The sequence below is a fragment of the Leopardus geoffroyi genome, chromosome X (assembly GCF_018350155.1).
Source record: "Leopardus geoffroyi isolate Oge1 chromosome X, O.geoffroyi_Oge1_pat1.0, whole genome shotgun sequence".
In the NCBI taxonomy this organism is placed as follows: Eukaryota; Metazoa; Chordata; class Mammalia; order Carnivora; family Felidae; genus Leopardus; species Leopardus geoffroyi.
In genome coordinates this window covers 124,295,243-124,319,223 of record NC_059343.1, presented here as the reverse complement: position 1 = coordinate 124,319,223, position 23,981 = coordinate 124,295,243, and the positions used below count along the sequence as shown (strand labels likewise).

Genomic DNA, 23,981 nt, shown 5'->3' with positions numbered 1-23,981 from the left:
GGGGACCAGAATACCTACAAGGGATACTAGGTCAGGGTTCTCCAGAGAAACAGAATAGAACGTGTCTGTGTGTACAGATAGAAAGAGAGAGAGACAGAGGGAAATTTAGTTTAAAGAATGGACTCGCGCAGTCATGAGCAAGTCTGGAGTTTGCAAGGCAAGGCCAGCAGGCTGGAAATTCCTGCAAACATTGATGTAGCAGTGCTGAGTCTGAAGTCAGAGTCTGGGGCAGAGTTCCTTCCTTTTTGAGGGGCCTCAGCCTTTGCTCTTAAGACCTTCAACTGATTGGATGAGGCCCACCCACATTATGGAGGGCAATCTGCTTTACTGAGAGCCTGCTGCTTTAAATGTTAATCACATGTACAAAATACTTTCACAGAAATATCTAGGTTAGTGTTTGACTAGATACCTCTGTACTATGGCCTCCCCAAGTTGACACATAAAATGAGCCATCGCAGTGTCCGAAGGTCCTTTTGTGATGTTGAAATTTTCAGTGACGCTTCAAATAAGTACAGTTAAATGAGTGCAGGTACTAATTCCTGTGCCTCCACTTGTTGGGATGAGCGGTGAGTGTTGTATGTAAGTGATGAATCATGGAAATCTATCTCCAAAACCAAGAGCACACTGTATATACACTGTATGTTAGCTAAGTTGATAATAAATTATATATATATATATATATATATATACATATATATGTGTGTGTATATATGTATATATATATATGTGTGTGTGTGTGTATGTGTGTGTCACACACACACAGACACACACACACACACATAATTCCTGTGCCTCCATTAGCTGCATTAGAAAATGCCACAGATTATTTTGCCTTCAGGTTTATCCATCCAGAAGGTCTCAGCGTTAGGTTTAAAATTATGGGAAGGGCTGAAGGGTGGCTTAGGAGGTTTTGGCCCTGTGCCCCATCATCTCCACCACCCATCATCGGTCTTTGATATTAACATGAAATGTCTTATGTCAGGTGCTCGTCTTCATATAAACTGTCATCCAGAGACTCCACACTCTGAAAACTCTGGAGACTCCACTGGCTTCAACCGGCTAAGCATGTCTCAGAGACATCCTTTCTGGCTCACTCAGTAGACACTTTCATCAAACCCCGCCTAAGGCAGCCACATTTAAGCAGTCAGGAAAAGGGCAAGGTCAAGCAGATGAGATTATCACAGAACCCAGAGGGAGAGAGAAAGTCATCTTCAGAGACAAGGAAAAGAACCAGGGTAGAGGGGTCCAGGGGGCGAAAAGAGTATCGTTTTAAGACACTGGTAAGATGGGGCAGAGGAGTGTCCCCTGGACTCAGCAATGTGGACTTGGTATGGAATTGATAAGCACACTCTCATGGGACAATTGGAGCTGGAGGTGAGGGGTAAGAACTGGCTGCAGGGTGTATTAGGTTTCTGCAGAGAAACAGAGTCTGTCTCCGTCTCTGTCTCTGTCTAATGAGATTTATTATGAGGAATTGGGTCACACGATTCTGGAGGCTGAGAAGTCCCAGATCTGCCATCTGCAAACTGGAGACCCTGGAAAAGCCGGTGCTGTCCTACAAAGGCCTGAGAACCAGAAGATGTATGTCTCGGCTCAAAGGTCAGGCAGGAGGAGTTCACTCTTGCTCAGCCTTTTTGTTCTATTCTGGCCGGCAATGGATTGGCCGTGCCCACCCACAGTGGGGGGAGCCATCTTCCTTACTGAGTCTGGCCATTCAAATGCTAATCTCTTCCAGAAACACCCTCACAGACGCATTCAGAAATAACATTTAAGTAGGTATCTGGACACCCTGTGGCCCAAATTGATACATATAATGAACCATCACTGGGGGGAAGAAAGGGAGACACTGAGTCCAAACCAGTTAGTCCCAGACTTTTGAATTGCATGCACCAGTAGAATAAAACAAAAAACAAAAAACCACCTAAACCCAAACCAAAGCACACAAGGGCCCTGCCCCCCGCCCCCCCCCCCGCCCCCCCACCCCCGCCACTGCCGGGGAAGAAACATATGGTTGCCAAGTAGGGACTTTATGCATCAGCTTCCAGCTTCTAGAGCAAATGTTGGGCCTTCCGTTGACCTAGTCATTGTGCAGAGTTTGGAGGACTTGTTTCCATTGAACACTACCCCATAAGGCTCAACCAAGTGGGAAGAAAAGCATGCGATCTCTTTGCCACCTATGGCAGCCAGGCGCGGGCACAGTTAGGCTGCGGGCAGCGGGGCTTCCCAGTCCCGGGGCAGAGTGCGGAGCAGGGGGGCCGGGGAGCGAAGCCGGAGGGCCTTCGCAAGGCCTTCAGTGGGTTTTAACACTCCGTGTGAGTGTTACGAATCTTTTGAGTGGTAAGTTACCATATTCAAATACAAGCTAAAATATCAGATATCATACAGGGATGAACCATTTCCCTTCCCAACCGTGAAATGGCATGGGTAATTGGCCTGGTGCAATCAGGGGCTGAAAATTTCTAGACGGTAAACATTGATGAATAGAGATATGTTTGTTTAGGGACGAGAAAGACATTCTACCATGTTCTGCTTTCACAGGACTCTGAATCCTTTGGCGAGGTGGCATAGTGTCCCAGAACGCAGACTCCCGGCCGCACTGCTTTGGTTCAAACCTGGCTCCACCACACGGCCCCTGGCTAACGTTGGGGAAGTGACTTCTCGGTGCTCAGTTTCCTCTGCTGCAAAAGCTGATGCTACTGCTGCTGCCACTCCTACTACCACTGTTAACACAGCTACCCTAGCCTTACGGTGGCAGTTACATGAATTTTAATATATGTAAAGCACTTAGCACTTAGTTGGTACCTAATTGTGAGCGTGATGCAGACATAAGCTATTACTATTTAACGACAACTATAAAACCTTGTCTCTCACTTGTCAGGGTAGATGAAGTAGTCGTTTGGTGGTTTGTTTTTTCTTAGATGAAGCACTCTTAATGTTCACGTGGACAATGTTGAGCCCTGAGCAGATTTACCTTGTTGGCTTTGCCCACACGTCCCGAGTGGTCGGGGCTCCCGAGCACCCCCTTCTCTGGCGGATTGCCCTCGGGACAGGGAGCCACCGTGCCTACAAGGTGACACACGCCCACATGTCCCTACCGCCACGTGTCCTCAGTCAGCTCTGTCCCCATCCCCCTCTCCTCAGAGCTCTTCTTCACGTACCCTCAAAGCCTTGCCTGACCTAGGACAGGTGTTCACACGGTGGTGGGGGGAACAAGTGCGTTCAAATCCCAAGGTCCCTCTGAATGTCTTGCCATTGCCGTGGCGTTATCGCTTTACAAGAACTTTGTCGTGGCAGCATTTGTGTCTTTAGTAGAAACAGCTAGACATTTGTACATTCATTCTCTTAAACATTATCGAGTGCTTAATATGTGCCTGCCATTGCCCTAGGCTTTGTGGCCGTACGTAAGATTACTGGTTTTCAACTGGGACAAAATGGAACTTGAGGAAATCCAGTGGATTGGATTAAAGAGTCACAAGACCCCTGGTTTCAGTAACACGAACAGTTGTTCTTGGAACAGCTGATTTAATTTTCAACTGAGGGACACTGTGAGTTATAAAACGAATCGTGTCATCTGTGCTTTGCTGAAAACTTTAGAAACAAATACGTGTCATGCCTCTGGTAAGTGTATAAAATCTTGAAGCTTAAATTCTTCCTTTTGTTTTCTCATTTCCCTGATGAACTCGCTTTTTTTTTTTTTTTTCATCTTCGTCATATACTTATAAATTTCCTGAAATTCTCTTTTTAAACGATTGTGGATATTGGGCAGTAAACAGTAAAACATAAACCTGCAGATTCCCTGTGAAGTTATTTTTTTTCTCGTGGTGGTAATAATCTTCTAAACCGTTCAAACTCAGTTCTAGGACACAGGATGCTGGCTCATTAGGAAGATAGGATGTACAAACAACCTTCATTCAGTTAATCGTCTGTGGCAGAGATGCAAATCATCCTTCTGACGACGCACAAGTAGTTTTGGAATGTTTCTAATTCAGGAGATGGGCGCCCAGGAAGTTCCACACTTTTGTTCAGCTCCTTTGGGCTTTGTATGGCATTCTGGAGACAGGTGCTTGGTCTCCATTGCAAAGCACCAAGAAAAACCACAACTCCCCCTCGCAAACATTCCCTGAAGAAAAGGTGGTTAAAAATGATTATGGGAGCTAGTAGACTGTACCAGTCACGGTCCAATCTGGAGACTGAAACCACACTGCCACTTGAACAGGGAAAGTTTAACGGGGAGAGGTGCTAAGGGGATTGGAGTTTGAGAGTTTGACTAGGAAGTAAAGACATGATGGCTCCTGAACGACAGTTTCTTATATTCAGAGATCCCAAGCGGAGAGGACATGTCTCACCACTGGAGGCCACACGGTACCAGGGTCAGTCACAAGGCGGGGGGGGGGGGGGGGGGGGACTGTGGGCAAGAGCCTTTATTGTGGTTTGTAAGGGAACAGATGGGTAAGGCAGGGCAAACAGGCTTAGGATTGACTAGTTTGAGTAATTTCGGCCAGCTCTGGGGCATCGGGGCTCTCCCTAGCTGCCTGGTACCTGGCCCTGGGGTGATTGCGGCAGGGGCACAGTAGCCTGGAATGTGAAAGTCTTTGGACAAAGGAGGTGGTTGGGGATAAGGGCTCTGGATTGGTTGCTTTACGTTTGTAAAGCGTGTTTGCAGAACGGTTATTTACTGCCTCTAGGAATTGGCTAACCCTGAACGGGGCGGTCCCTCCAGGGTGGACCAGGCACCAGACAGCAAAGCATCAGAATATAGACAATAAAGGACATGCTTAATACACGCAGGAGCCAGTTCAGAAGATACTACACGCGCAGGAGCCAAGCCGTGGACGAAGCCTTGCTTCGCAGGAGGCTAGCAAGTGAGGCTACCAGAAGGGGAAGGGCAACCCCCTTCTCTCCCAGCAACTCTCCAGCACCCTCTACCGACAAGAATTAGCATCGTATCAGTTGGTAAAGGAGAAGTATTTACACAGCCCACCTCCATTAGCACAGAGGTGGATTCAAAGCTGAGAGAAATCGCTTGCAAAGTGGTGCAGAGGCTCACGACCCACACCGCACTTGACTGAATCCCCCCTACAAGACCCTGTATCAGGGACCGCTCCTACAGGTGTCGAGGTCAGTATTTTAAGCATCCTCTTGTTCAAAGTCTCCATCAGTACAACAGCAAGGTGTTGCACAGGAAGCTGACCGCATGATGAGTGATGTGTTATTTCAGTGCTTAGTTGCTGCCTCCTGTCTTCCTTGGTGTTCTGTTCACATCTTTTGCCCACTTTTTAATTGGGCGCTTTGTTTTACTGTTGACTTTTAAGAGTTCTTTGCATATTTTGGATAACCGTCCTTCATCAGGTGGGTCTTGCAAATATTTTCTTCCACTGCATGCCTCGTCTTCTCATTCTCTTAACGGTGTGTTTCACAGAGCGGAGGTTTTTTTTTTAACTCTAACGTGGTCCATCATGTCAAGTTTTTTCTTTCATGGGTTGGGCTTTTGGTGTTGTCTCTAAACCCTCATTGCCAAACCCATGGTCACTTAGATTTTATTTCTTTAAAGATAACATCCCTGGTAATTTTGTAACCTGCATCCAGCGGTGTGCTGGTGAAGTTGGTTTTCACTGAGGGCTTTCTATCTCTGCCATTTTTAATGTGAACTGCTCATTTTCTTTGGAAAATGACTTGTGAGAATTCTTAGAGGCGTTCTTCTAGGGAGTGTTGCATTTCCTTCTGTCAAGCACCTGGGGGCGCCACAAGACTGGTGCCTGAGATTTTTGAACTCGGGCGGTGAAATACATTCGGGCTACGTAGCACAGAGCCCACACTTCTCAGCAACGTTTTCATCTTCTTCCCCCTGCTCTGCTCTGGGCCGTTTTGAGTTTGCTTCCAGTCCTCTGATATTAAGAAAATGGAATTAATCAGGCATGGTACCCCCACCCCGTTCAGATTCTCTGTCTTCCTTGTATTAGTTTCCTCCTGGTGCTGTGACAAACGAACACAGATTTATTTATAGGCTTAGCCAGCATGCATTTATTCTCGTACAGTTCCGGGGGTCAGGAGTCTGACACAGGTCTCACTGGACTAAAATCAACGCGTCAGTATGGCTGTGTCCCTTCCGGAGGCTCTGGGGGGAGAATCTGTTCCCTTGCCTTTTCCAGCTTCCGGAGGCCACGACATTCCTTGGCTCGTGGCCCCTTCCTCCATGTTCAAAGCCAGCAATGGCCAGGTGTGCCCTCTTCCACTTTTAAGGACGCTTGTGATCACACTGGGCCCACCTCGATAATCCAGGATGATAGCTCCATCTCCAGGCCATCTAAGTGGCACCCTTAATTCTAGGTGCCACCGTAATTCCCCTTTGCTGCGGCACCTCGCAGATGCCCAGGTCTGGAGATTAGGACGTAGACATCTTTGGGGAGTCATTACCCTGCTACCACACGAGCCACAGCACCTCAGCCTGGCGCCAGAGTCAGAGGAGTTTCTCAAACTGGATGCCAGGAGCTGAGCCAGCGACTGTTAACTCACTGTCATAGGGGAACGGGGCTGCCTGCTGTCCAAACCGACCGGACGTGCCTTCATTCTGAACTCACCGGCCCTGTCACACTAAGCACCTGCTCTTTGAAATTCTCTTTTCTCCTACCCTCCATTTCGTGCTGGGTCCCCTCTTCCTCAGCCTGCCCCTCAAAAGCTGGAGCTGGGGCTCGTCATTTTCTTCACTCGCTTGCACAGGCGATGGGCATCCATTCCATGATTTTGTCCCCAAATCTGTGTTTCTGTCCGACTCCTTTTGTGAGCCCCGGGCCCTCATACTCCTCCACGTCCTGGGCGCCCGCCCCAGACAGGCCTCAGCCCTGCCCCCCATTTGCTCCTCCGCTCGGACAGTCCCTGTTTCTGGAAATGCTACCACTTGCCACCCCATTCCCCTAACCAAAACCTCACCTCTTCTTCCCAACCAGCCCACGTCTGGTCAAGCACGAGAGCCTCAAACTGGCCTGTCCCCAGTCTCGTCACCGTACAACCCACTCTCCACTGGCTGTGAGAGCGGCTCACATTTTATCACACCTCTCCCCTGCCCCGGTGGACTCCTTCAGTGGCTCCTACAGCCTAGAGAAGAAAATAGCAGTTCTTCAACATGGCCCCAAGGGAGTTTCTCGACCAGCCCCTGTCTACCTCTCTGTCATCTTCTCCTGGTCCCAAGCACTTTACAATCCGGGAACACCGATTTTCTTTGGGTTCTGTACATACCGCACCACATTTAAGTACCAGATGCTGCTATTCATACTGTTCCCTTCTACGTTGACAATTTCTTTGCTTCTCTTTGTTTCACCATGCAGACGTGCCCAAACAAGACGTTGGTCTGGCTTTGAACTTACGTGACTGGAAGAGTATCTGGCTTCTTGCAATCAGCATGCTTATGAGAGTCATCTGCTCTGCTGTAGATGGGTATTTGAGGTGTTTCAAGTTTGGGGGCGGGGGGCATTAGAGATAATGCTGCTGTGAATATTCTTGTACGTGTCTTTTAGCGCCTAGAAGTTCTCATTTCTCAGAGGCATCTATATACCTGAGAGTAGAAACACTGCATGAGAATTCCTATCGGCCCACAACCTTTTCAACGCTGGGGACTGTCAGACTTTTAAAAGTTTTGCCAATACATGGGTGCAGGATAGTATCTCGCTGTAGTTTGAATGTACATTTCCCTGAAGACAGATGTGACCAAGCTCGTACTTACCTTTCAAGATTCAGTTCTGACAGCATTCCCAAGAATTTCTGCTTGACCCCCCTATTCTGGCCCTAAAGCCCGGGCATCTGCCTTTGTGAGCGCAGGCGGCACCCTGCATGGGAATCAGCACGCAACTGAACTGTTTTCCCTCTAGGCCAGGCACTCCTTGAAGGAGGCCACTGTTTGACGCGTTTTTCTTTCCAAGTAAAAACCAGCTGCACAGGTCTGGGTCACAGTACACAGTGTTTGTTGCAGTGACCTTACTTTATAAAAGCACTTCTGGCTCTGAGCGTTAGTCTCATCCATAAAATGACCAAAAAAGATACATCCTATCAATCTTATGAGGTCATGGGGATGCTGGATAGCTAGCGTTCGGCACATATGCCCCCTGATAAAAGGTGGTCCGGGTGCACCCTGTATAATTGTCAGGGTCAGGGTTCTTTAAACGTCAATGAGGGACGCAGAAGAGTCAGCGTCCAGACATCTGAAGACAGGGGAACAGGCCACGAATCAGGAGAAGCTAGGAAAGGCAAAGGACTCTCCACTAGGAACGTAGCCCTGCCGATACCTTCATCTTAGGCCAGTGAGACCCATTTCAGACTTGTAATCACCACTAAGTTTGTGGTGATTTCTTGTAGCAGAAACAGGACACCAATACACGAGGCAAATGTTCTTTTGGGCCACAAAGCTTGTATGTGCACAAGTGCTTACAATGCATTTTCTGGGAAGGGCCATTTGAATTGTAAGGAACCTTCGAGAATGTGAAGTCCATACCTTAGCTGAACAGATGGACCACTGAGGCTTCCTTCAGGCCACCAGACTCATAACATCTGGGAGGTGGGAGGACCTCACACCTTCCATCCAACAAGCAGTTCCAGAGCTCAGACGGGAGCCCGGGTCTCCACGCGCCCCGACTACGGCAAGTCTGTGAGATAAAACTCCTGAAACGAGCGAGGTGAACAGCTTTCTCTAATTTCTGTGGCATGCGCATGAAATGCAGTCGATTTCAGCAGCACATGAGTATTACCCACTGTAAACAAGTAAGTCATGTTCTCCAAAGCTACTAGAAAACAAACTATTAGGACTTAACGGTCATGTCCAAATGTGTAGCCGGTAGCAACCCTACGTGCTTGTGGTTCCGTTACTGCCTTTGCAAATAAGGACTATTTGCATCTGAATCTAAGCCTCATAAGGAAACGAGGAGGCTTGGTTTTGCTGATTGTTAATACAGAGGATTTTGCTAATTCCTTAATTAAACTAGAAGCCCACCAGTAGATGTTGGTGGGCTAGACTCACTTCAAGCATTGGTACTCCAGCATTGTGCTTTCAGTGAGTGATTCTGTGAACCTAAAACAATTCGACCACAATCTGTTTCAGACAGGGCATTTTTCTGTAAATGTGCTAATCCTGTTTGTGGGATGCACGTTGCATACGTCTATTTGCTTTGGGTGTGCCCTGCGCTTTTGCTTTGATGGCCACATCCTCCAGTCACAGGTGTACATACTCTGTGAAAAATTCTTGCATCGAACTACGTTCCCTCGATACAGGCCTGCTTTTTGCCTGATGCCCCAAATGCCACAAGGGCTGCCCGAATGACTGATGCCACAAACCTGTGTTCTATAGAGGGGGCCGCAGGCGATGAGCCACCAGTCTGCTGGTTTGGAGAGTGTCGTTACTCCGGCCAAAAAAGCGTAAGGGTAAGTTTTGCTGCATGGTCGAAAGTAGATCAGAAAGTGCTGGGACTACACTTAGGAAAAACTATTGTAGGATCCCAAATCCACAGGATTCCACATTATTTGAAGGGCTGTCCCAGGAAGAGGGATTATTCTAGTTCCTTCCAGAAGGCAGAGGTAAGGCTCTTCACTGGGAACACCAGAGAGATTGAATTCAGTTTAATACCTGTACACGTTTATTTGGATGCCGTGGGACTCTGGGCAGGTCACTGCATCCGTGGAGCAACGACATTCTCGTCAGGTGGAAAACAGGGATGACAGAAATACCACGTGGCCCATGGAGTTGTAGTGAGGACTAAACACAGCCATGTCTGAGGCAGAACCTTTGCGAAGTATCTCAAATACAGTTCTAAAAGAGACATGATCTTTTAAGAGTCCTATTCAGATTTTTAAAAAGTGGCTAATTTTAGTTTACTGCTAGAACTATTAAAAGCATCCTTAGAATGCAAATGTAATTTCCAACTGGCTGTATCTGAGAAAACATTGAATTCTTACCAAAAGGGACACCGCATATGGCTTGCTCCCACCAATGTCTTAGCCTCCCTCAATGGCAGCCGCTATGTTCTGCATCCAGTCTGAAGTCTTGGGTCTATGCACCCTGGCTCTTTTGCAGAAGCTCTCCTTACTTTAATAAAGACGGTTGTGGCTTAAAATCGGCACTGTTAGGGGCGCCTGGGTGGCTCAGTGGGTTGAGCCTCTGACTTCATCTCAGGTTATGATCTCCCAGCTTGTGGATTTGAGCCCCATGTCGGGCTCTGTGTGGACAGCTCAGAGCCTGGAGCCTGCTTCGGATTCTGTGTCTCCCTCTCTCTCTGCCCCTCCCCTGCTCACGCTCTCTCTCTCTCTCTCTCTCTCTCTCAAAAATTAACACTAAAAAAACAAAAAACAAAAAAAACCCCAGCACTTTTAATACACTCAAATGTCCCATATTGTCACAATTTTGGGAGAGCCCTGTAAGGTCTCTAGTAAGATAAAGCACATATGTAGCAGAGCCAGGAAAAGAAGACACACACACACAGTCACACCCCCGAAAACAGAGTGCTATGTTTCGTTAATATATTTATTACAGCAGGACTTTAGTCATTATTGTCATGAAAACTTTTTCATGAAATTTCACAAAACCCTTTAAGCTATTAGTATTAGCTTTCTTCTTTTTATGGAGTGACACTTTGTTAATTTATGAAATATTTACAGCGTTTACAAAAAGCAAGAGAACGTCTAATAAAATTTCTTATACATACAAAATTTATACATTATACTACTATATTTGAGATGTCTTATTTGGTAGACCAATTAAGCTAGGACATAAAATAATTTACAAAGATATACTTAATCTCTCTTAATTCATTGAAAACAAAACCATATTAGCTATAAATAGTCCTTTACAAATCACTGTAAAACATTAATTGTTTTAACTCTAGCCTTAACTTTTACAAATATACTTAACTAAATGAATTAGTTCAGATATCAAATAGAACTGCATTTGCAATTTCATTTACTACTATTACTACAAAAAGCAACAACAACAAAGAAACAAAAAACCCAAAACCTGAAAAAGCAAACTGCCGGGTACACTTCAAGTAAAAATTTGTAGAACCAGTTTAATGCACGCTTGGGGGGAAGGGCATCCAACACCATGTAAATGGAAATACAATACTTTCAAGAATACGCTCAACAAATGTACATCTGCAGCTTTTATTTCAAAGAATGATGCTCTAGCAACAGCTCATACGTCCGAGATGGTCGACCCTACACTTTGGCAGATAAGCTGGTCTGACTAGAGCGATGTTTGTGAAAACAGTCACCTCAGCAGCATAACGCCCCCGCCATCCTCAAACAGTGCTATATGAGGGGTTTTCCATAACTGGAAAGTGGGTCAGAATTTTAGGCAAGCTCATGGAAGAACTCAGAAAATAGAACGGGCAAAACGTTAAAAAAAAAAAAAAAAAAATCAAATCCTATTTGACTGGGCCCCATCTGTGTAATATAAAAATACGCTCCTCTTGAAAATTAGGGGAAAACACTTCATATTCTAAAATTTCAAACTAATGAAAAACTCATCTACACAGCTATTTCTCTTTAAGTCACCACTTGACGATGGTATAAAATTTGGCAATTATTTAAACACCTTGCTTTTGGATGATGCCTCAGAAGAAGAGCTCAATTTGGTTTTGGCAATAACATCTTTCACATTTGGATTCATTTTAGGTAATCCAAAGCAACTGTTGCGAACAACCTAAGGCAAATTCGTTTCACAAACACAGGTTTTCACTTTAGTTTAAAATCACGTCGTTCCAATTAAGCCCACAAAATAGATATTGTATACATAGTATTTCAAAAGAGGTAAATTAAATTTAATCTCTCAAAACCTGCTCTTGAAAGGTGTTAGCATTTTCCAAAACCTCATCTTGGCTCCTTTCTTCTGATTGCCGTGTAGATGCTAGAGTTTTCTTGTAATATGTATTCTAGAAGGCACATATTCAAGAGTTTAAGATCGTGTTAGTTCCAGTTCTACATGGAGGCAAGTATTTCAATCTACTTTGTACAGAGGCCCCTGATGAAAGGCCACGACGTCCTCTGCCCGGAGCTACGCCGCGGCGCCCAGGTCCCGTCTCAGAAGTGGGTGTGCACATGGGGCATCATCGGCGAAGGGCCGGCCGGCGAGGTGGAGGGCTCGGCGAGCTTGGCGGAGCCGGCGAGCTGCAACTCCTCGAGCCGCTGGATGTACTCGTCACGCAAGGCCAGGAGCTCCACGTAGCGCTGTTCCACCGGGTTGGGCTGCTGCAAAGAGCACAGACGGGCGTTAGGGCTCTCCCTGCCCATGCACAAGGGGCCCCGATCCGCACAAGGGTCCCTGCCATGCGCACAAGGGTCCCCCATGTTTATAGCAGCACTGTCAACAATAGCCAAAGTCTGGAAAGAGCCCAAATGGCCATCGATGGATGAATGGATAAAGAAGATGTGGTATATATAGACAATGGAGTCTTACTCAGCAATCAGAAAGAATGAAACCTTGCCATTTGCAACTATGTGGATGGAACTGGAGGGTATTATGCTATGTGAAATTAGTCAGACAAAGACAAAAAGCATATGACTTCACTCATAGGAGGACTTTAAGAGACAAAACAGATGAACATAAGGGAAGGGAACCAAAAATAATATAAAAACAGGGAGGGGTACAAAACAGAAGATACTCATAAATATGGAGAACAAACTCATAAATATGGAGGGGTTGTGGGAGGGGAGATGGGCTAAATGGGTAAGGGGCACTAAGGAATCTACTCCGAAATCATTGTTGCACTAGATGCTAACTAATTTGGATGGAAATTTTAAAAAATAAAAGATAAAATTAAACAAACAAAAAAAACCCCAGCACAGACCTCACAGGGTTGCCGCACGAGTGAAGTCAGCCAATACAGTCAGCTTGGACGATTTCTTTCATTGATGGACAGGGGCCTTGCGGCAGTACAAAGGTTAGAAGTCAGGCGGGAACAGAGTGTGCATCTCCCCAGCATGCTAACTTTCAAAACCTTGGTACTGATGTATAAATTAACAGGCAGGAATGTGCACGAATCTTAAAATGCTCAGCTCAGTGAGCCTTTACATATACGTACACTCATGTAATCAGCACCCAGACCAAGATACACGGTAGGGTGGCCCACCGAAGACTCCCTCATCACCAGCGTGTTTTGAGGAGATCAAAGGCAAGCTCCTAGAAAGCTTGAGCAGTATATGAAGACATTAAGAAAAAAGCCAAAAGTCTATACAAGTGCGTTCCTACTGTGTTGAGCTGAGCAGCAACAAGGAAGCTGTGAAGACACGCCTGATATGCAGGCCGCAGCCCGCACCGCACGCGGAGGACAGCGGGCTGTGGTAGGGGCACAAGCCCTCTGGGACCTGTACCTCAAGGAGGGAGCACGAGCCGGGGGCTTTAAGATGGTGTCTGAGCTTCCTCTGGCTGCCATGACACATTAACATAAAATGGGGCGGGGTGCTTAACACAGCAGAAATGTACTTTCTCACAGCCCTGCAGGGCACCAGCCTGAAATCAGGCCAACGGCGGCAGCAGCAGCGCTGTGCTCCCTCTGGAGGCTCCAGGGAAGGGTGACCTCTTCCAGCTTCGGGTGGCTCCAGGCTTCCTTGGCTTGTGACTGTGTCCCTCCCTCCCTCCCTCCCACCTCTCCTGTTTTCGCATGGCCTTCTCCCCGTGAGTGTCTGTGGCTCAAATCTCCTTCTGTTTTCTCTTACAAGGACACCTGTCATGCAATATAGAGTGCACTGCAAATCCAGGAAGATGGCATCTTCAGATCCTTAACCTAGTAACATCTCTAAAGACCCTTTTACCAAATAAGATCACACTTACAGGTTCGGAGGGGCCACGTCTTTTGGGGGGAGACCACTCAACCCAATTCAGGCTGCCAAGGAGTGGTTGACAGAGGCCAGATGAAATGCCACAGATGTGTGATGGTGCCTGCATTTCTAGTGGCACTGGTGCTTCCATTAGAGCTCTGGTTACAAAGGCCCACAGGCCAGAAGAGGTCTCCTCCTCCCTCCTAATCCTATTCTTCCTGTAAACCCTGTTTTTTGTTTGTTTTTTTTTTTTTTTTTACCGTAACTGCAGAACGCGAGGTTTTCCAGAAAGATGCATATGGCATTGGAACAGGAATGCTTGGTAGAGTGCCTGATACCAAGTAAGTGCTGTGCGTGGCCTGGTAATGTCTTTTGTCCATCTTTCTCTGTGTATTCAGCTGAGGGCAGACACTGTTCCAGGCGCTTGGGACCCATCAGTGAACAAAGGAGCCCCAAATCCCAGTTTTTAATGCCATTTCTCTTCCAGCAGAGGGAGACAGACAGAGAATACTACAGGTCTGAGTTACAGAAGGTGTTCAAAGGTGAGGAACACTATGGAAGAGAAGTAGAGTGGTGTAAGAGGGACAGGGCTGGAAGGATGCCACGTCAGGCCTCAGAGGCCGTTGCAGGGACCTGGGCTTTGGTGCCGGGTGAGGCGACTGGTTCCCTGGACACTTCCGAGTGGAGGGGTGGTGGGATCTGGGATCCGCTTTGCAAGGCCTGCTCTGGTTACCATGTTGAGAACGTGCCAGAAGGAAGCAAGGGTGGGATCGGGGAGCCCAGCTACAAGGCTAGGCAGCATCACACAGCCCGCACGGGGCCAGCAGCAGGGGGACTGGTGCAGAGTATCCAGAGTCCTATAGGTTCGGAGGGCCCAGTCCAGCAGGCTCTGCCGACAGACTGGATAAGGGGTGCAAGGGAGGAGGGAGTCAAGGAGGACTGCCCAGTCTCTGGCCAGAGTGACTAGGATGGGGTTGCCGAGAACAGAGATGGGAAGATGGCAGGAGGCACAGGTTCTGGGGGACGAAGAGTTCCATTTTAGACACGTCCACTTTGATCTGCTGTGCCAGGCCTGTTCACCATCAACCGTCCATCCTCTCTGCTTGGTGTCACCTACTGGGCCCCACACCTGTACAGTCTGTTTCTGGGCTCTACCTTTTCGAATCTCAGGGCAAGTTCTTTCTCGAGATTCTCTCCTTCAAAACTGTCTTGGCTATTTTTAAAACTGTCTTTTCTTCATATGACTATGAGGATCAGTTTGTTATTGTACCAGCAAGCACAATTAGACAAGAAAAAGAAATCAGAGGTAAAACTCATTTTTGCAGAGGACAAGGCTGTATAATTAGAAAACTCGAGAGAGTAGACCAAAAAAATGACTAGAAATAAAACGAATTCAGTCCAGTGATGGGTACAAAATGTCCAGAAGGCATTAGCCTACAGAAAAATACAAACCATTTAGAGGATACAAGGAAAGAGTCCAACAGACAAAACCATGAGAAATGAGGTTTAAATACAGTCAAGTGGCTATAAATGCCACGCCACGGCCTCTCACTCGGGACTGAGTGTGAAATAAAGAGTGTCGACACAGCACAGAAGACAGGCCCTCCTACTGGAGACGACTTCAGCACCACACAGGCCAGCCTGTCCATATCTGACTGTCCTCGTTCTCAACCTCTGGCGATCGCTATGCAGAGACGTGAGCTTGCCAGTGCCAGCCTGGTTAACAGCTGTAGGGAGCACAGTGGCCCCCGAAGTAGAATATGAAGCTCCCCAGCAGCCCAAGGCCCCACTCAGGTTTATAACAGGACTCACTGAATACTTGTGCTTCTGGCATGAGCAAGTCCCACGTATTAATACAGGTACCGAATTTGCTTATGGAGAGCGCCTATAATGTAAGTATTGGTCTTTCCATCAACTCTGCCGAATTTTTATGTCATAGCAAAGGTTGGTGGCTTTTGCTTTTCAAAAGCACACACACCTGGGATGCCTGGGTGGCTCAGTTGGTTAAGCATCCGACTCTTGATTTCAGTCCAGCTCATGGTCTCACAGTTCTTGAGTTTAAGCCCCACGTCGGGCTTTGCGCTAATGGTGCTTGGGATTCCGTCTCTCTCTCTCTCTCTCTCTGCCCCTCCCCTGCTCGCTCACAATCTCTCTCTCAAAATAAACATTTAAAAGAGAAGAAAAGAAAAAAGAAAAGAAAAGCACACTAACCCTACCTTATTCTAGGCTAGAGCTCATCACAGGGAGGGGCTGGATGTAGTATATGCTTTTGTATCTTTCAGTACTGATGGGATACTTGCAGTGCTCTGAATGCTGTAGGTACCCAGTAAAGGTGTGTGTACCCACTGGGCCAGACAACTGAACAACTTAACTTTTAAGTGGTTAAGTGTATTTCTTTAGGTTTACATTCTGTAATTTAAGAAGCCCTATGTGATCAGATTTAAATCTATTTCTGTATGAAATAATGTTCTACGTGAGATCTTTAAGGAAATCTAAGGCATTTAACTCACACTTCTATTATGACATTTCTCCCTGAGCACTATCATCATGGACTTATGTTCCTGGGAACCCCCATCAACCTGGGAGCTCCTGGGGGCTGACACTACCTCCTCTTAATCTCTGTGTCTCCCTCCCTGAAAATACAAAGATACATGTAGAAATCTACAGAGAAAGCGTAAGTTACTTTCTTTTTTGAGTACTTTCACAGATCATAATACAGACCAATTACTGTCTCAACATAGAAACCTCTATCAAAAAATCTGTGTTCCTATCTGGACCAGGTCCATTTTGCTAAGCTCTATGAAAATAAGGGGAGAGAGATGCAAGTTATTCTAATGATGTTTCTTCCAACTTGACTTGTCACCCAATTGTCACCTTTATATATTCAGAAATGAATTGCTCTAAATTCCTCCAATCTTAAGAGTTTCTCCAAGTACAAATGGGTGAGGGGAGATTAAAGGATCTGTACAGAAATTGTTGATACTTTCTAATTACTAATGGTTTAAAAAAAAAGGCTACAATAAATACATAAAAGGATCAATGTGCAAGACACAGTGCACATCTATAGAATATTTTCTAATTAGAAAAGGAACATGTCCTCTGTAACAGTTAGAACCCTGGCAAAATTCCCATTTCCTCTTTACTTGATATTTCAAATGCAAGAACTACTGTTGAGTAAATTCCCTCAACATGCTTCTCAAATCCCAAACTAAGCAAGCGAGTGCTCTCCAGCCCTGGAATCTGTCACTTTCTGAGAGATTACACATTGCTACCATTACCGAATTGCAGAAGCCTTTCATGTGAGCAGCAGAGACCTTGAAACGAGAGTGCCAGCTAGGAGCGGGCATTCCCCAGTGGGAAGAGAGGGCACAGGCTGGCCTGTGGCCAGCTGCCCGAGTGGGATAAACAATCGAAGAGACAGACCGCAGAGCCAGGGCCCTGCTGTCGCCCTGCGACTTCTAGCGGGATTAAAGCTGGCATTGACGCCACACCGGCCTGTGAGAACAGGTAGTCAGTCGACCATCCACACTGCAGGAAAACGTGCAAACCTTTACAAAGAGCAACTGCAAATACTGAAGATTTACCACGCTTAAATCATGAACTGGCGGTGCTTCCGTGCCTTTACAGCGCAGGCTGTACTTTTCTTTGATTTTGGAGCGGAGCGGAAGGGGGAGAATGGAGAAGCCCGAGTGTGTCTCCAACAAAATGTGGAATCTTTTGCTTCAAAAATCAGTTTCCCGTTTTGATTGATAAATGGCCAATCTATCCACTGACAGATCACTTATCTGTATTTTAGAAGACATGCCCCTCAGTGAAATGTGCTCTGATATTAGCTGACCTGGAACATACACCTGGGGTAGATACTGGAAAATATTTTCTTTCTTTGAACGATCATCTAAGTCTACTTCCTGGAAAGAATTTTCTTATGATGTGCAAGAATGTCCACTAATTGAACGAAAACCTTGGCTATCAAAACTCGAAAATTTTCCAGAGCTTCTAATCAGTTTACATTTTAGTAAAAAAAATTGTATTATTATTTTTGTAATGTTTATTTACTTGAGAGAGACAGAGACAGAGGCACAAGCACGGGACGAGCAGAATAAGGGAGACACAGAATCTGAAGTAGGCTCCAGACTCTGAGCTGTCAGCACAGAGCCCGAGGTGGGGCTCGAACTCACAGACTGCAAGATCTTGACCTGAGCTGAAGTTGGACGCTTAACTGACTGAGCCATCCAGGTGCCCCCAAAACTGTATTATTTATTTATCTATCTAAAAAAAAATTTTTTTTTACATTTATTTATTTATTTATTTATTTATTTATTTATTTATGAGAGACAGAGAGAGACAGAGCACAAGCAGAGGATGGGCAGGGAGAGAAGGAGACACAGAATCCGAAGCAGACTCCAGGTTCTGAGCTGTCGGCACAGAGCCTGATGCAGGGCTCGAACTCACAAACTGTGAGATCATGACCTGAGTGGAAGTAGAACGCTCAACCAACTGAGCCACCCAGGCGCCCCCAAAATTGTATTATTTATAGGAATATAAGTTAAAGCCAATCAAAATAAGTGGCTTAGCAATTAAAGCTGCATTTGAAAGCAAGTGTATTTTTTTTGTCTATTTCCCCCCTCATAATATTTTTGAAAAAAACTACCAAATGACATTATCTAAGTCCAGAAGCAATAATTAATACACATCACTGCCTTTTAACAATGTCATTTCACTTACTTGTTGCTTGATTCTGGGGTTCCATCTAATGTAGTAATTCACCCAAAGTTCCAAGTGACGCATACTGGCAACTGGATATAAAACTCGATTGATTTCTTTAGTATAGAAGGGGTTTTTGAATTTGTCTTTATTACTGTTTATCAGTGACCACAAAGATACTGTTCTTTCTGTAACTTTCTATAGAGAAAGAGAAAGTGGAAAGCCTAAGTAAAAACACACAAGTACGCGAACCATTTTTCAGCCTGTGGCAATACATTTGAGCTTCAACTTGAATCACACATTTACATTATCCCCATAATGGCTCAAAAAGCCTCACGGGCCAGTGAGTGCCCAGCAACCACTTCCTGATATTTGCATAGATAATGGCCTAGCTTGAGAGCCACTATTTCTGCCAGAAGACAGAGGTGCAGAACGCTGTACCATTAAATGCAATTCACTGACCTAAAATGACTGTTCCTGGCGAGGTAAAACATTTATGAACACCTATCTGGGCAGTATGTTCTTTTTAATTCAGCAGAAAGAAAAATTATCGCAAGATCCCGCTGGCTCTTTTCATTTTTAGATTTGTTAGGACTGTAAGGTCTTCACCTGTGCCTACTTGACAGTTGGTATCTAGACATAAAGTGATTTTAAGCAACCATCCAGATGTGTAATCTTTATCATATGCTGCCATCCAGGTATTTGAAAACACCTAGATAACGGACTTTAATCTTTACTTTTTCATTCAGTGTCCATCATCCCACACAGAGATTCACATTTGCAGTTTATTATAGATTGCTACCAATTTTGAGCATAAACTAGGAAGAATCCAATGCTTGGGAAATAAAAGGTACAACTACTAAAATTACCAATGGCACAATGTGAAATTCTTCCTAGTAATGACTTCAATAAGAAAGGACCAATAAGCTAAAACTGGATGCTAAAAAAGAACAGCTTGAAGCCAGGAACTGAAGACATGTCTTTAGCATGCATATTTCATTAATGTGTGAACAATAACAATGGCAGCAAAAGTCTGCCTTCCTTGGAATCCACCTAAAACTTCATTTGTACCTTTCAGATGCCACAATCTATATTGCGTTGTGTTTATTTGCATGCTTGTTTTTATTTTTATACATGCACATAGTTTAAAAGATCAAGTAGCTTGACGAGGTTTGTTATAAAAAGATTAACTCTCTCACCTCTCTCCACACAAGCAACTGTGCTTGATTTTTTTACATTGATTTGATTACCTGGTACTTAAGCTCCACATCTCTAGATAACATGCCCTCCTTGCTACCTGGGGGCTAAACGGCTCCGGGCACTCAGTCTCTTTCCTGCCTCACCCCCCACCCCCCACAGCTTTCAAGAGACTGACGTTTAGTGTTTTGATCACTATCGCGAAGCAAATGCTTTTCCCAGGCAGGCTACATAGTCACTTTTTCTCCCCAATTTTTGTCGTCTTCCCTTGGTTTAACAACTGCCTATTCCGTTTGCTAACTTTCCTTGGCATTTACCAGTAATCCAATCCCCAACTCTTCCTCCAACGTCTCGAACTTCTGTCAAGACACTGTACGTTCAGAGCTCACAGTCTGATCCTCGGAGGAAAGCAAGCTGCGCCGGGTGCTTCTGTGTCTTGTATCCAGCTCGCATCTATGATCTCTTTCCTGTTTCGCCCTGAGCACCCCCTCTTGCCTCTCTCTGAGCTGGATTCCAGTCTTCTTCCTTGTTTGCGTGGAGCAGACGCTCTAGCAGCTTCGAGAGAAGCTGGTGTCGGAGGGAAGTCTTGATGCCATGCATGTCTGAGAATTTCTTTGGCCTACCTAGTCATTTGTTTGACGGTTTGGTGGCTGGAGAATACTAGGTTGAAACCATTTTCCTTTAAAATTCTGAAGGTAGGGGTGCCTGGGTGGCTTGGTTGAGCGTCTGACTCTTGATTTTGGCTCAGGTCATGATTCCAGGGTTGTGGGATAGAGCCCCTCATCAGGCTCCGCACTGAACGTGGAGCCTGCTTAAGATTCTCTCCTTCTCTCTCTCTCTCTCTCTCTCTCTCTCTCTCTCTCTCTCTCCCCCTCTCCCCTGCTCCTGCATGCACTCTCATTCTCTCTAAAAAAAAAAATAAATAAACAAATAAAATTCTGAAGGCAATGATCTACTGAGTTCTAGCTTCCAATACTGATACTGAACAATCGTGTGTTCTCAATATGCTTATTTGCAAATAACCTGTTCCTTTTCTCTTTGGAAGCTTGGAAGATCTTTTCTTTGTCCCTGGTTGTTTTGAAACTTCATGGAGATGTGTGTTAGTAGGGGTCTATTTTTTTCCACTGCACTGGGGCCCTTGGCAGGCTTTTCAATGTGGAAACTCATGTACTTCAATTCTAGGAAACATTCTCAAATTATTTCTGTGATTTCCTGCTCTATGGCCTCCCCATTTTCTCTCTCTAGAACCTCTACTATGTGGATTTTGGATCTCCAGGAGTGATCTGGTCTCCATATTCCACCTCTATCTCTAATGGTCTTTCTGGGAGATTTCACCTCCTCTTCCAGCTCTTCTTCTGAGATTTTCATTTCTGTGGACATCATGTGTTTCATTTCAAGTTGGTTTCTGATCTCGAAACGGTCTTTCCAAACAACATCCTGTTATTACCTCTCACCACCAACATTTTCTGATCTTTCTTGGGATATTAAATGATGACTGCTTGTGTGTGTTTCTGCCCTTCCTACCTGGTAACTCTTTTCTCCATGCTGCTTTTTCTCACTCCTGGCTGTCTGCTACAATTTAAGAGCGGAGGGCTGAAGAGCCGACTGGAAGCTCTCGGATCATGAGGCTTGTCAAGCTGAGCTTCACTGTGGGGAACTGTAGGTGTTGGTATCTTTAGGTCCTTCTTCTCGGGCCAGTTTCCCCAGAGATGATTGTTTTTAATTGAAGTGGAATTCACATACCATAAAACTCACCATTTTAAAGTCTACAATCCAGTACACTCACAAAAGCTGTGCCACCATCACCTCTATCACGTTCCGAGATATTTTCATCACTCCACATGGAACATGTTCTGAGATATTTTCATCACTCCAAATAGAAACCTCATACCCATTAAGCAGGCACCCCCCCATTCTCCCCTCCCGCCCCTGGAAAACACTCATCTGCTTTCTTGCCTCGATGTACTTGTTATTCTGGACATTTCAAATAAATAGAATCATGCGATCCGTGGCCTCTGTGTCTGGCTCCCCTCATTTAGCATGTTTTCAAGGTTTGTCCATGCTGTTGCCTGGACCCTGACTTCATTCCTTTTTATGACTGAATAGTATTCCAGAGTATACATAGACCACATTCTGTTTCTCCCGTCCTCGCTGATGGACCTGGGGTCGTTGCCACCTTTTAGCTATCGTGAGTAGTGCTGCTGTGAACATCTGTGTGCGAATTTTTGTTTCAACTTCTGCCTTCATTTCCCTTGGGTATGTACCTAGGAGTGGAATTGCTGGGTCCTAGGAAAACTCCATGTTTAGCCTTCTGAGGGAGCCAACACACGGTCTTCCACTATGGCTGCACCATTTTGCATCCCCACCAACAATGGCTGAGGGCTCCATTTTGTCCCCCGACCCTCACCGACAGAGGTTCTTCCATGCTCCTTCCCGGAACGTGAGGACTTGCTTCCAGAATGCTGGGAGTCAGTAGGGGAAAGAAGCTGCGGCCCTCAGAGTCAGTTCCTCTCCATTCGCCTCACCCCCAGGTGACACTCGGGTCCCCTGCCCAGAGACTCACTCTGCCAGAGTCCTCAGCTCCAGAAGAGTGGAGGGGATCTGAGGAGGCTAATTGCTGATTCCCAACAGACCCTCGGGTGGTCTTATCCTTCCGCTCTGCCCGAAAACCCGAGTCATCTGGGACTCTAGGCAGTGCAAAGAGGGCTGCTTCCTGGCTCCCCTGCTGCTGATCTGAGACTCAGTTTCTCAAGCTACGTCGTCTACAAACTTATCAGCTTCTAAAATTTGGTTGCCACATCTCCTTTTTCATCTTCCCTGTTCTTGTAGGTTTATGCCTTTAAAACAATTTCCTCTACTGACATTTTTATGGTGTTTTGGGAGGGAGCCCTTGCATACCTTTAAAGTCATTCCTACTCTCTGAGGGCAAAGTTAGTGTCTTACCCCTGCACTGAATAGCAGACACTCAACAAGCCCTGGCTGAAGTGAAAGCACCCAGGCTCCGTGGTGAAAAATGAGAAACATTTGCATTTCACACAAACCAAGCTATCGTTTTGTTTTCCTTCTTCCTTCAGGAAAGACCAGACGCATTTAACTAAAACGATTAGCATTTCCACTCACCTGTCTTTCTCGAGCAGATTCACAGTTGTATAAGAAAGTACCAAACCGGCAACTATACAGATGATCCAAAATTGTAATCAAAAACCGTTCATTGAATTCAAAAGCTGTAGGGAACTAGACAAAAGCAAACAAGCCAACAAAGCATGAAAACTTGAGGCTGATCTCTTACAGAACTGAAAAGAGGTGCATAATCCACACACATCCTACAGCTCTTTTCTTGGTGCTGTGCACAGGACTGAGGGGTTTAAAGGAGAGTCGAGTAGTCAGTCGGTTAAGCTTCCGACTCTTGGTTTCGGCTCAGGTCATGATCTCACAGTTCGTGGGATCGAGCCCAGCACTGGGCCCTGTGCTGACAGTGCAGAGCCTGCTTGGGATTCTCTCTCTCCCTCTCTCTCTGCCCCTCCCCTGCTTACTCTGTCTTTGTCTCTCAAAATAAAATAACTGAATAACTAAATAGGAAAGCAAGCCAATTATCTCAGTTCTCCTGGGTGCACAGGGCATATAGGGTAGTTTTATTATTTATGGTGTCATATGTTAGCAGGCATAGCTATATACACATGCCTCTATACACGTACTGTCAATTCCGTTAGTAGAGATGCTGCAGTTAGATATTGAATTTTTAAGACATTATGGAAAATCCCAGACATAAATAGTAGTGAGAATAAAACCACAAACCCCATATACCCATCATCCGGCTTCAACGATTATTAACATACGAATGTAAATAGAGATGAGGCAAATCCCAGATATTAGAACAAAATATTTAAACACTGAGTCAAACGTATCTTTATCCTATATATCCCTTACCTGTTTTGACATTTGCCATACACAATCAATAAACTGGAGAAAAATAGGAGACCGGTCAGCATCGGCATGGTTTTTGTCACCATGACCTATTCTCTAAAAGGAATTGATGAAGACGATTTGTTATAATTTAAGGGCACGAGACTGAGAAAGCATACAACCCACAAAATGTGACAATACAAGTCCATGATCTGCTTTCCAATGCCGAATTTTGAACTAGTGGAAATCAAGTATATAAACATCTATAAAATAGCAATACCAACACATGTGCCCCAACTATTTCATCTGACTGGAATTCTGTACCAGTCCAGGGCAGCTGCAGGAAGACAGGGCCAGATGACTCTGCGGTTATGTCAGTGGCACGA

The 23,981-nt window shown here is 45.5% G+C and overlaps 1 protein-coding gene across 3 annotated transcripts in view; it reads right to left on the bottom strand.

Moving 5' to 3' along the window:
* Nucleotides 1-10,483: 10,483 nt before the first annotated feature.
* Nucleotides 10,484-23,981, bottom strand: part of MTM1 (myotubularin 1) — a 98,090-nt gene continuing 84,592 nt past the window's right edge. For all 3 annotated transcript variants that reach the window (XM_045473047.1, XM_045473049.1, XM_045473048.1), the window contains 4 exons: nt 23,620-23,712; nt 22,813-22,926; nt 18,517-18,693; nt 10,484-12,222 (listed from right to left, as the gene is read on the bottom strand). In XM_045473047.1, coding sequence (XP_045329003.1) covers nt 12,055-12,222; nt 18,517-18,693; nt 22,813-22,926; nt 23,620-23,712 — 552 coding nt within the window. In that variant the 3' untranslated portion in view covers nt 10,484-12,054. The remainder of the gene's footprint in view (nt 12,223-18,516; nt 18,694-22,812; nt 22,927-23,619; nt 23,713-23,981) is intronic.